The sequence below is a fragment of the Suncus etruscus genome, chromosome 1 (assembly GCF_024139225.1).
Source record: "Suncus etruscus isolate mSunEtr1 chromosome 1, mSunEtr1.pri.cur, whole genome shotgun sequence".
Classification (NCBI taxonomy): domain Eukaryota; kingdom Metazoa; phylum Chordata; class Mammalia; order Eulipotyphla; family Soricidae; genus Suncus; species Suncus etruscus.
The window spans coordinates 144,428,007-144,439,195 of NC_064848.1; the positions used below are offsets into that span (position 1 = coordinate 144,428,007).

At 50.4% G+C, this 11,189-nt stretch overlaps 1 protein-coding gene across 1 annotated transcript in view; it reads right to left on the minus strand.

The window, feature by feature from the left end:
• Positions 1 to 10,689, minus strand: part of WDR91 (WD repeat domain 91) — a 31,877-nt gene extending 21,188 nt beyond the window's left edge. Inside the window, exons 1-6 of the mRNA XM_049774394.1 lie at positions 10,540 to 10,689; positions 8,426 to 8,605; positions 7,004 to 7,211; positions 5,393 to 5,475; positions 3,854 to 3,984; positions 1,741 to 1,906 (exon numbers count right to left, since the gene is read on the minus strand). Coding sequence (XP_049630351.1) covers positions 1,741 to 1,906; positions 3,854 to 3,984; positions 5,393 to 5,475; positions 7,004 to 7,211; positions 8,426 to 8,605; positions 10,540 to 10,662 — 891 coding nt within the window. The 5' untranslated portion in view covers positions 10,663 to 10,689. The remainder of the gene's footprint in view (positions 1 to 1,740; positions 1,907 to 3,853; positions 3,985 to 5,392; positions 5,476 to 7,003; positions 7,212 to 8,425; positions 8,606 to 10,539) is intronic.
• Positions 10,690 to 11,189: the final 500 nt, after the last annotated feature.

An 11,189-nucleotide genomic window follows, 5' to 3' on the forward strand; every position in this document is an offset into this window, starting at 1 on the left:
GCTGCCGGGTGTGACCCAAAAACAGAACAAAACAACTGCAACAATAAAATTGGGGGGGGGGGGAGACAAATTAATAAAACAATAGGTTGGGCATTGGCCTTGCATTGGCCACCCAGGTTCAATTCCTGGCATCCCATATGGTCCCTGAACCCTGCAAGGAGTGATCTTTGAGCATGACCAAGAATGGTCAAAATAAATAAATAAATGAATAAATAAATAAACAAGCAAATAAAAATTTTTGAAAGGAGAGGGTTGCTTGGACTCAGGTGTTTGGAGGCTACACCTGGGAATACTCAGGGGCTACTCCTGAGTCTGACCTAGCAGTGCTCAGTGGATCATTTGGGGTATAAGGGATTGAACCAGGTCAGTTGAATACAAGGCAAGTGCCTTATTCTTAGGTCTACCTCTCTGGCTCTTATTGCTTTTTTAATATTTTGTTTTTGAGTATGGGGGTTATTGGGCCACACCTGGAAGTATTTAGGGATCACTCATGCCAGGGTTCAGGAGGCCCTATGCAATGCTAGGGGTTGAATCTGCATCAGGGCAAGTGCCTTACATCCTGTACTATCTCTCTGACCCTAGTAATATTATTCCAACCAGGATGATTAGCTTACCCACCGCACTTTCTTTCTTAGCCAGCACCCTACCCAGTATCTGCCCTGAACAATCCCAACCTCAAACCAGATGAAGATGGGCACCTGGGTCTTCAAGGTCCACTACCTTCTGGCAGCCAGGAGCCACCCCTCTTTCTGGATGTGGGGATCAGCCCTGAATAGCTGCCACCCTGGTCTGTTTTAGGCACCTGGAGCAGGAAAAGAAGAGATTTCCACTAGGCACTACAACTGAAGCAATAGAGAAAGAATCTTCTGGGCTGAGTATCTCAGTCACAGGAGCACCAGCTACCTTCCACAGGCCTTGTGTGAAAGCTGTGATTTCTGCTCATCACATAACAAGCACCTTGGAGGGAAACTATGGCAGTTCAAGCCCAACACTGGCATGAAAGAAATTCTCCCACAAACTTCTAGACCAGAGAGCCAAGGCCAAAGTCTTTGCAGTATCAATAAAACAGCACTTCACAAAGACACATGCTCCAAAATCCTTTTCCTTTAACTCTGTCCACATGCTATTCTGCAGTAGAAAAACTCTTTAGGTTCACAAGGGCTCAAATTCACCCTTAGGCCAGAGCGATATATATAGCAGGTGAGGGCATTTGCCTTGCACACAGCTGTCTCAGGTTCAATTCCCAGCATCCCAGGAGTAATTCCCGAATACAGAGCCAGGAGTAACCACTAAGCAGCTCTGGGTGTGGCCCCTCACAAACAAGCATGCTCTCAGGTCCTGGAAAGTCCTGTGAACATGAGTGAGGCCTGTTGGAGCCTACAGGGTCTCATTGTCCTCCATTCCTTCATTTCCAAACCCCCTCAAAGCTTTGGGGAGCTGACCCATACAGTGGTCAGCCTAGAAGGCCACACTCTGGCTTCTGCCCACTGTCCCATCTGTCCTTAGTCCCAAGGTGAGGACTGACCCCCACCCCTAGAAGATGCAGACCCATTTTGCTCGCTCCTAGTTCTCACCCTACAGGGGGTTCCTAGGGCTGCCAGGAAGCAGGAAGAGGATGGGAAACACACCTAGGATCACACCCACAGATCCAAGAAACCAGCCCAACGGGAGGCAGGGAGGGTGGGGCCTGTCTGGGAACAACACCAGCAAGCGGGTCTGGGAGCACAGTCAGCCACTCACCTGGCTGCTCAAGGACTCTTTCTTGGCTGTGCTCTGAGTCTGCGGGGGGCCCTGGGCCGGCAACAACCTTGAGGGGCTCTTCTTACTCTGTGGCAGCAGCGAGGACAGGAAGCCAACCCGAGGCGACTGGGAGAGGGCTGCGTTCCTCTGGTTGTAAACCATGGTCCTGACCAGAGAGACACAACCTGGGGTCACAGGGGTCACAAGGACTCCAGAGGGCCTGGAGTACAGATCTCGAAAGTACTGGGTCCAAGACCTGGGCTCACAGGTTGGTGCTAGAATGGGAGTATCATCCCCAGACCTAAGTCTCTTACCAGGGAGTACCAGCTACAGGGCATTTGCCTTGCACGCAGCCAACCTGGGACAGACCAGGGTTCAGTTCCCAGCATCCCATATGGTCTCCCGAGCCTGCCAGGAGCAATTTCTGAGCACAGAGCCAGAAGTAACCCGAGTGCCACCGGTGTGGCCCAAAAACCAAACATAAAAATAAAAATAAAAAGAATGCGGTCTGTCCAAATAAGGATGTAGTGGAGGGGCAAGTTCACATTGCAAGTCCAGACTCAAAAAGAAACGTGCAGTGGGATTATTAATGTCCTCTTTTCTTTTCAGTACATGTTGATGCATATAGGCTCAGCTGGGCTGAATTAATACAGCGCTGAAATAAACTTGGCTTCTTTTCCTTTTCCTTTATTCTTTTTGGGCCATCCCTGGTGCTCAGGGCTTATTCCTGGCCCTGCACTCAGGAATCACTTCTGGTGATGCACAGGGTTCCATCTGAGATGTTGGCAATTGAACCAAGGTCAGCCATGTACTACCACTGTACTATCACTCCACCCCTATTTATTTTTCCTGAACACAGCCAATCAATATTTGGGGGGTAAGGAGGTAATGGTCTCCCAAGTGGAACTCAGGAGGTCCAGGAGCCTCTGCCCTGTGATTTTCTGGGTGAGCCAAGCAGGTGGTTCATGCTTGGGCCCAAGGAGACTTCCAAGGCTGCACCCAGCCATGCTTGTGGACTTTGTGTGGTTCCAGGAATCAAACTTGGATCATTAAAATAAAAGCAAAGTATGTGCCTTAACCCTTGTACTAACTCCAACCCTGTCTTCCACATTATTTTTGTTTGTTTATTTTTGTTTTAGGGTTACACCCAGCAGTGCTCAAGGGTTACTCCTGGCAGGCTTGGGGGACCATATGGAATGCCAGGAATGAACCCGGATGGGCTGTGTGCAAGGCAAATGCCCTAATGCTGTGCTATTGCTCCAACCCCTATATTTTACACTTATTGTTGTCTTGTAAGATACATTATATCCTCCACATGTTTTTTTTGCGGGGGGGGGGGGGGTAGGGGACATACCCAGGGCACTCAGGAGTTACTTCTGGCTCTGTGCTCAGAAATTGCTCCTAGCAGGCTTAGGGATCTGTATGGGATGGCAGGGATTGAATCCCGGGTCAGCCGCATATAAGGCAAACACCCTACCACTGTGCTATCACTCTGGTCCATCGTTTTAAAATGACCTTCGGGACTGGCACCTTCTTCCCAGTGGTGACAGCACTAAAGTAGAACCTACTTACAAAGTAGAGCCAGCCCATCTAGTACTGAGTTGGGCCATGTAGGTTTGGAACCTGCGGGCCTGAATTTGCACCAGAATCACTAACTGTTCACTGGCCCTAGCCCTGAGCCTCCCCCAGCTCCTTAAACACTATGGTAATTACTGTCTCCTAGGTCTTCAGCAAGAAGTCACCCAAAGGACCATCTCCCAATCTGTCTCACTCTCTGAATCCTCCTCACCCAGGGCCAGGCTCCCACTGCCATGCCAGGCTGTGATTGCCCATGTACTCCTCTGCCGGGCGCTTTCAGCACACACAGAGATGCCCCAAAGGTCCGCCACACTGGCTGGGGCTCTGTTGCGTGCAGACCGATGGATCTATGCCACTCTGCCATGTTCTAAGTAGGATCAGGGACTGGGAAGGGGAGGGGCTCAGGGACTGGGAAGGGGAGGGGCTCAGATCCTCCAGGGACTTATTGGGAAAGCTTGGAAGCAGGAAGCAAACACCAAGGGGTGCATCTTTCATGCTGAGTGCGCTCAGGAGGCTTAGAGGGATGTGTACTCACAGTTCCGAGTCCCCCAGGCGGTCCATGTTGGACACGTAAGCAGGCAATTTGTGTTGGACCAAAGCTTCTCCCTCCTCGGGCTGTGGCTCCTCTTTCTTCAGCCGGTGGATTTCAGCTTGTAGCGCAAAGAGCTGGGGTAGGGATAAATAAAGGCAGAGTAAAGGAAAATGTCACCTCCTCTTTCCCCTGGGAAAGATGAGATAAAATCCAGTCTCACTGCTCTGCCATCAAAATATCCCTCATCTGCTTCCCTGGGACAGGAAAAAAAAAAAAAAAAAAAAACGGGTTAGTGAGGTGAGGAAGCCAGAACCGATACAGGCACAAAGGCACTTTCTTTCTCCATCGTTCAACTCGCTTTCTTCTTATCTGATTTCGCTTTTGCTTCAATTAACGGAGAGAAACAGCTCCAAGTGATCTTGCCAAGGACTCTTTGGAAGCCAGAGAAATCAGGCTTAGCAAAGCCAAAGGGCATTTTCTTTCTTTAAAATAGATTAATTCAAAAAAATAAAATAAAATAGATTAATTCTTGGGGCCGGAGAGATAGCACAGAGGTAAGGCATTTGCCTTGCATGCAGAAGGACAGTGGTTCAAATCCCAGCATCCCATATGGTCCCCGAACCTGCCAGGCGCAATTTCTGAGCAGGTACCCCTCAGCGATGCTGGGTGTGACCCAAAAACCAAAAAAAGAACATAAAATAAAATACATTAATTCTGGGGCCAGAGTGATAGCACAGCTGTAGGGAGTTTGCCTTGCACATGGCCAACCCAAGACAGATCTAGGTTAGATCTCTGGCATCCCATACGGTCCCCTAAACCTGCCAGCAGCAATTTCTGAGCACAGAACCAGCAGTGACACCGGAGCACTGTCAGGTGTGGCCCCAAAACCATAAATAACATAAAATAAAATATATTCATGCTTCTGGTACTGGAGATCTAGCCAGGGCCTCACATATGCAACCCCCATGATCGATCTTTGAACCCTAATCCCCACCCACCCACCCAAAATGTTTTTTAACAAAGTTAAGCATTTATAACCTTTGGTCTCAAGAAAACTGAACACACAAACCCAAGAATCTTAACCACCACCTACCTTTCACACACATACACACACATATACACACCAACAGCTCATATTTTTTCTGAAAAAATATAACTTATTGGGGGCCAGAACTATAGTACAACAGGTAGGGCTCTTGCTGGCTTTAATCCCTGGTGCCACATATGGTCTCCTAAATTCTCCAGGAGTGATTCCTTACCACAGAGCCAGGAGTAAGCCCTGAGCACTTTTGGATGTCGTCCCCCCTCAAATATCTAACCTATACAGTCAGTCCAGGACAGAAAAGTGCTTAAAAAAAAAAAAACAACAAACTTAATGAGTCCCATCAGTAGATCAATTTAGTGAATGCTGGTGCCCTCAGACTAACTCGGTTTTCTCAAATAGCTCAAGGCTGCAAACTGCACAGATAAAGGCAGGTGGGGAATAGCTGGGGAGGGGCCTGAGAGGATTTCCTAATGGTCACCACCACACACACACCCTACCTTCTGGCGCAAAACCTCATTTTCTTCCTGAACCTGGCTGGTCCGCTGGCACTCGGCGTCAAAGTTCAGGATGACTGGGACTGGTGTCTCAGGTTAAAGAAGCAGCCACTGGTGAAATGGGTAAAGGCCTCCCAAAGCCCTCTAAATGAGACAGGGATGGGACAGGGACGGGGAGCTGAGAGGGTGTGGAGGGGCCTTTGCAGCTTCAAGACACTCTCTTCTCTGAGCTTCATCCAACACCAGGCTAGGCTGGGCTCACAGCCCTGCAGGATGGACCTGCCGTGCAGAAGGACTGGCCATGCAGTGTCCCTGCTCTGCACACAGCTGCTCCCTTGCAAAGGTTTAGACAAGGCATGCCACACTTGGGCAACCCCTCCTAAATATGGAGATCAGTATCTTCCAAGCACTCCTGACACCATGACTGGTGCTTGACCTAGTGAGAGGCACCATGTGCTCCTAAAGGCTACAGTGATGGTTTCTCACTTTCTAGATGTGCGTTCACATCATCTCTGGGCCAAGGTCTTCCACCAGTTGCCTCTGAAAGTCCCTGGGATGAAGGGACATAGCAGGGGAGGGGAAAAAAATGAACAAACAGGTAAGAGGAGGACTGGGGAGGTGGAGCAGAGGCAGAGCTGGATCCCCAGCACCCCAGAATTCAACCTGACCAAGAGAGTGTAATTCACATCCCCTCACATGTCAAAGAGAAGTTCACCCCTCCTGGGGCCACAAGCCATGTCTCCAGCAGGCCCCATTTTCTCAGTGTTGCACCAAGTAGCACCTTCCAAATCCACCTTTCTTCTTCCCTACTCAGTCTAGAATGAGCAACAGGCTGCCAAAAGGCAGGCTTCCTGGTACAAAGCATGGCATACATGACTGACGTGCTCTCTCAAACACCTATAAACACATAATTTTTTTTTCCTTTTCCCTTAAATAGGGGTAACATTTGGCAGAGCTCTACCCTTTGGAGTGGTGGTGCTGGGCAGGGCTTGGTGAAGGAAGTACCAAGGTAACAGCCAGAGGTGCTAGGAATGGGGGGGGGGGTACATGTCCTGCTAGACTCTAGAGAAACCACCCAGGGTAGCGCCCCCTAATCTACTGCTCACACTATCCCCTGGTACCCTCATTTATGTTCCTAAAGCTGCCCTGATATCTGGCAAACAGATCAACATAGCATAACCTGGGCACATCAATTGGCAGGAACTTCTAGTCCCAAGTGTTTCCCATATGACCAGTAAAGGCTGGTGCTATCCTGGGGTTCAGGGCCCGAACAGAGGGGTGGGGCTCTCCAGGCTGGCCAGGTGCAGGAGGAAGCAGCTGCCCAACAGCCCCACTGCCCACTGAGAAGCACTGAGCCGTTACTTTAGGGCTCTTCTGTGGGCCACACATTGTACAAATGCATGCCCTTCCCCAAGGCTTCTGTAATCACCACCCAGGTGGTCTGCTACTCTTTTAGCAACAGAATCAAGCCTCTGATTTCTGATTTCCTAACAACTACCCCCACTGTCTGTGTGAACACCTCCCAGAATGCAGAACAAGGACCCCAGGGAGAAAACTCCTGTGGAAGAAAACAATAGCAGTGCCCCAGGGTCCCTGGCCCCATGGAAAGGATATGCATGCACTGGAACAGGACACTGAGAAAGTTGTGCAGAGACACGATGAAGGTGTCTGCCCACTGTCTCGAGAAGTAGGTGGCAAAAGTGGGGTTGGTGTCCGGGGAGGGCAGGAAGGGCAGAGCAAACCAATCCTTCCACTCTGCCTGGTTCTGGAGCTCTGCTGCCTGCTTCACGAAGAACTCCTGAGCCTTGTCATTTCGATTGGTCTGCCAGGACAAGAAGGTGACAGGAGGGAGGAAAGAGAAAAGTGAACAAGTAAGAACCAGGGGCTGGAGTGATAGCACAGCAGGTAGGACATTTGCCTTGCATGTGACCATGTGATCTGGGTTTGATTCCCAGATTCCCATATGGTCCTTTGAGCCCGCTAGGAATGATTTCTCAACACAGAGCCAGGAGTAACCCCTGTGCACTGCCAGGTGTGGCCCAAAAACAAGTCAATTTTTGATAGAGGGTAAGGAGATCCTGCTAGTTAAGGGGACAAACCTTCCCCACAGATAAATAAAAGATCTTCATTCCTTCTCTAGGTCTGGGGGTTCTATATCAATCCATAGCTAGCATAAGCCCGATGTGCTGACAACAAATGCCATCCTAACAAATACTCAGCTGACCTAGCTGATTTTCAAATGGTCTACTTTGAACCATACCTGCCTATAAACTTTAATAGGCAAACGTTAACCCGGCTACTTCCGTTCTTCTAAAACACCACCCAGACTTCCAGGTCTCACACACAAGGGGAAACAGGAATAAGGAAGACAAGTCAGATGACTGAGAGTTGAGAAGGGGGAGGAATAAAAGACAGGCAAGAATCAGGAATAATTTGTGTGGTGCTGGTTTCACCCTTTCCTAATCTAAAAGATCAAGCAAAGTCCTCACTAAGGGTTCAAAAAATATTTTTCTTAAATGGCCAGAGCTAAATATTCAAGCCAAAGTCAACGACAATAGAATCAAGAGACCCAAACTACAACAAGCTATACACAAAAGGGACCAGTTGCACTAGCAGTCCAGGGGCAAATGTGGAGGTATAGGATGCATGCTGGGAACTCTGGTGGAGGGAGGTCAACACTAGTGGAAATGACCCTAATTCATTGTCACTATATGCCTGAAATATAACTGTGAAGGATTTGTAATTCATAATGGTCTCAATAAAATATTTTTTCAAATTTTTTTTCTTTTGGGGCTGGAAAAATAGTACAGCAGAGAGGGTGCTTGCCTTGCATATATGGCTGAACCGGGCTTCATCCCTGACATCCCATATGGTCCCTTGAGCACTGCCAGGAGTGATTCATGAGTGCAGAGCCAGAGGTAACCCCTGAGCATCATAGGGTATGCCTCCCCTCCACCAAAAAATAAATAAATAAATAAAATATTTTCTAGATTAAATAAGTCTCTTAGATAGAGGAATCCCTTCTGCAGGGAGCACCTGGATGGTGTAGACGAGGTAGAAACGAAACAGGCTGGTCTTGAGCTTGTTGATGGTGGGTCTGTAGATGTCCTCCAAGCGGCTGAAGAGTCTCCGCTCCAGGTAGCTCCAATAGTCTCTCAGGGCAACCAGATCATATACCTGCATTAGCTGCTGTAGCTGTTCCACAATCTTGTCCACCTGGGGAACAAATGCTGGGCTGGAAAGGGTTGGGGCAGATGGGAGTTCTCCTTGCTTTCCAAAGAGTTCATCCAGCCTGTTTCCCTGTGGCAGGATCTGGATGTAGTTCAAGAGCTAGGTGCTTGCCTTGCACACAGCAGACTGGTTCATTCCTCAGCACTGCATAAAGTCCTCCAAGCATTGCCAGGAGTAAGCCCTAAGCACCTCTGGGTATGGCCCCAAATCCCCACCCAGAATTTACTAAGATCATAGGTTTGGGAGAGAGGTTGGGTGCTCTCGAGAAGTGCTCAGGAGTTCCAGGTATCATGTCGTACCCAGGCCCTCAGTTCTGGACAAGAGACCAAGGATGTGATGTTGCTTGGGCTCCACAGTGCTGGACATACTCAGGCCACCATGGCAGTTCTGGGGGCTTCCAGACCTATCCTTGGTAATGGGAGGGGGCAAATGGTGCTGGAAATTAAGCTCCAATTGCTCACGTGGCAGGCATGTGCCCAAATCCCTGTACCCCTGTAAGGCCATAGCTTCTTAAGTGAGTTGCTAATGCCCTTGAGGAATTTAATAAGCTTGAAGATTTCCGGGGTAAAATCGCCCTGGCCCGAGCAGCTGGCCTGAGTCCAGGTCTTAGATCTGCCTCTGACTTAAGCAGCATGGTAGGATCATTTCAACTCTGCTGTCTCACAGCATAAATTTCAAGCAATAGTAATAAAGGTCAAGCAATAGTAATAAAGGTCAATCTGCCAGCCCACCTGAGGCAGGTTTTGTATGAAAGCCACCCACTGACTCCTGCAGGACAGCCAAGCACGTGTTGGAGAAGTAGGACCGGGGTTAAGGCATTTGTCTGGCCCTATCTTAATCCCTGGCAGCACCTCTAGCCCCCCAATCAAGCATCACCTTGAGCACCATAAAGTGTGATCACCAAAATGAACAAAGCAGCCCCAAAAGGACTTTGACGACAGCTCTGAGGACCCAGCCACAGTAGTTTGATCCTAAAGGGGGAGGGCGTGATCACATCACAGCTCCCAAACTGGAAAAAGTTCCAAGCCCTGGAATAACTTAACACAACCCATTCCACAGACCGAGTCTCTGAGGTCTGCAGGACTCAACTGATTCAAGTTTCACTTTGAGTGACTTTAGCAAGCCAGGAAGCACCACCTACCTAGATCTTCTTCCCTCCAGAGCCTTAAAAAAAAAAAAAAAAACCCTCCACTCCTTTCCCCTCGCCTATCTGCCAGCACGCACCTACCAGCCTTTCCCCCACCTCCCTGCCAGCACCTACCACTTGGTGTCAGCAAAAAAACACAAGCACACAGGTAGAAATCCAAGAACTTCTCAAGGAAAAAAACAACAACAACAAACATCATGCATGAGTGTGTACGGGGCGGAGAGAAAGAGAGGGAGGGCGAAATATTTAAAAATGTGCGACAAGATCTTTCTCAAAAGCAGAAGCAAGAAACTGCCAGTAAGTCAGTGCCAACGCCAGCTTGCAAAAAAAAAAAAAAAACACTCTGGGCCTCAGACCCACTTTGCAACTAAGGGGGTCACCATCAGCAAAGCAACTCTTAAGATTCGTTGCCAGATTCAATCCTCCAGCACGCCTGAACTCTGGCATCGCTCATCTTCACGCAATGGGGGGCCCAGCAACCTGCCCGCAGGCTTGTGGGGTGCACAAGGGTGCAGGAGGGAGCTAGACTTGGGGGCACCTTAGTCTGCAGCCTGGGCGACACTCCTGCTTCTCTGGGCCACTTGGGGCTTGAGTTCAGTTCTCTCGGGGCCTGAGTTCCCCATCTGTCCAACCCGATCGTCCCCCCGACGCCCCGTTCCCCCGTGCCCCTTCCCCCGCGCCTGGGGTGGGGTGACAAGCGCCGCGCGGCGGGACCAAACCGCTCCAGGCTTCCCTCCTAGAACCCCCGGGCCCGCGCCCGCCGAGTCCTCACCCGGAACCCCTTCTCCTTGTCCGCCTTGATCTCAGCGTCCAGCTGCCGCAGCGTGTGCGTGAAGCCGCGGAAGAGCAGGTATTCGCGGACCAGCTCGTCCGTGCGCTCCACGGCCTCCGCCATCGCTGCACCGAGTGCAGCCAGCCAGCGGGCCGCGGTGGGCCTGGGGCTAGAAGGCGGGGCCTGTGCGTGACGTCACGGAGGCTCTAGCCAATCAGCCTGCACTCACCGCGCTTGGGGCCACGCCCTCCTGGGATGGCCACACCTCTCCCTTCTGGGCTGGTCCCGCCACGCCACGCCCTTCTGAGATGACCACGCCCTCTGGGGTGGCCCGGCCCTGGATCCTGCTTTCTTTCCCTCCTACCCAGCTGCTTGCAGTTACTGCGCCCTTGGGGGAAGCGCTTCCTGGAGCTTCCCCTGAGTCTTTCTGGGCATCGCCGGCGGCTGCTTTGTTGTCTGAGTTCTTCTTGAAAGGGGAAAAACGGCCTTCCAGGTCAAGTAGAGCCAGACTTTGGAGAATGTCCCAGAAAAGTCACGAGGAGGGAGGGGACTGGCTGCAGGGCCCTTTGCTCATTGGCATTGGCATTGCATAGCGAAATTGTCTTTCTTTGGTCCTGGGGTTCAGGCTGGGGAGAAATTGGAGTCCTCAG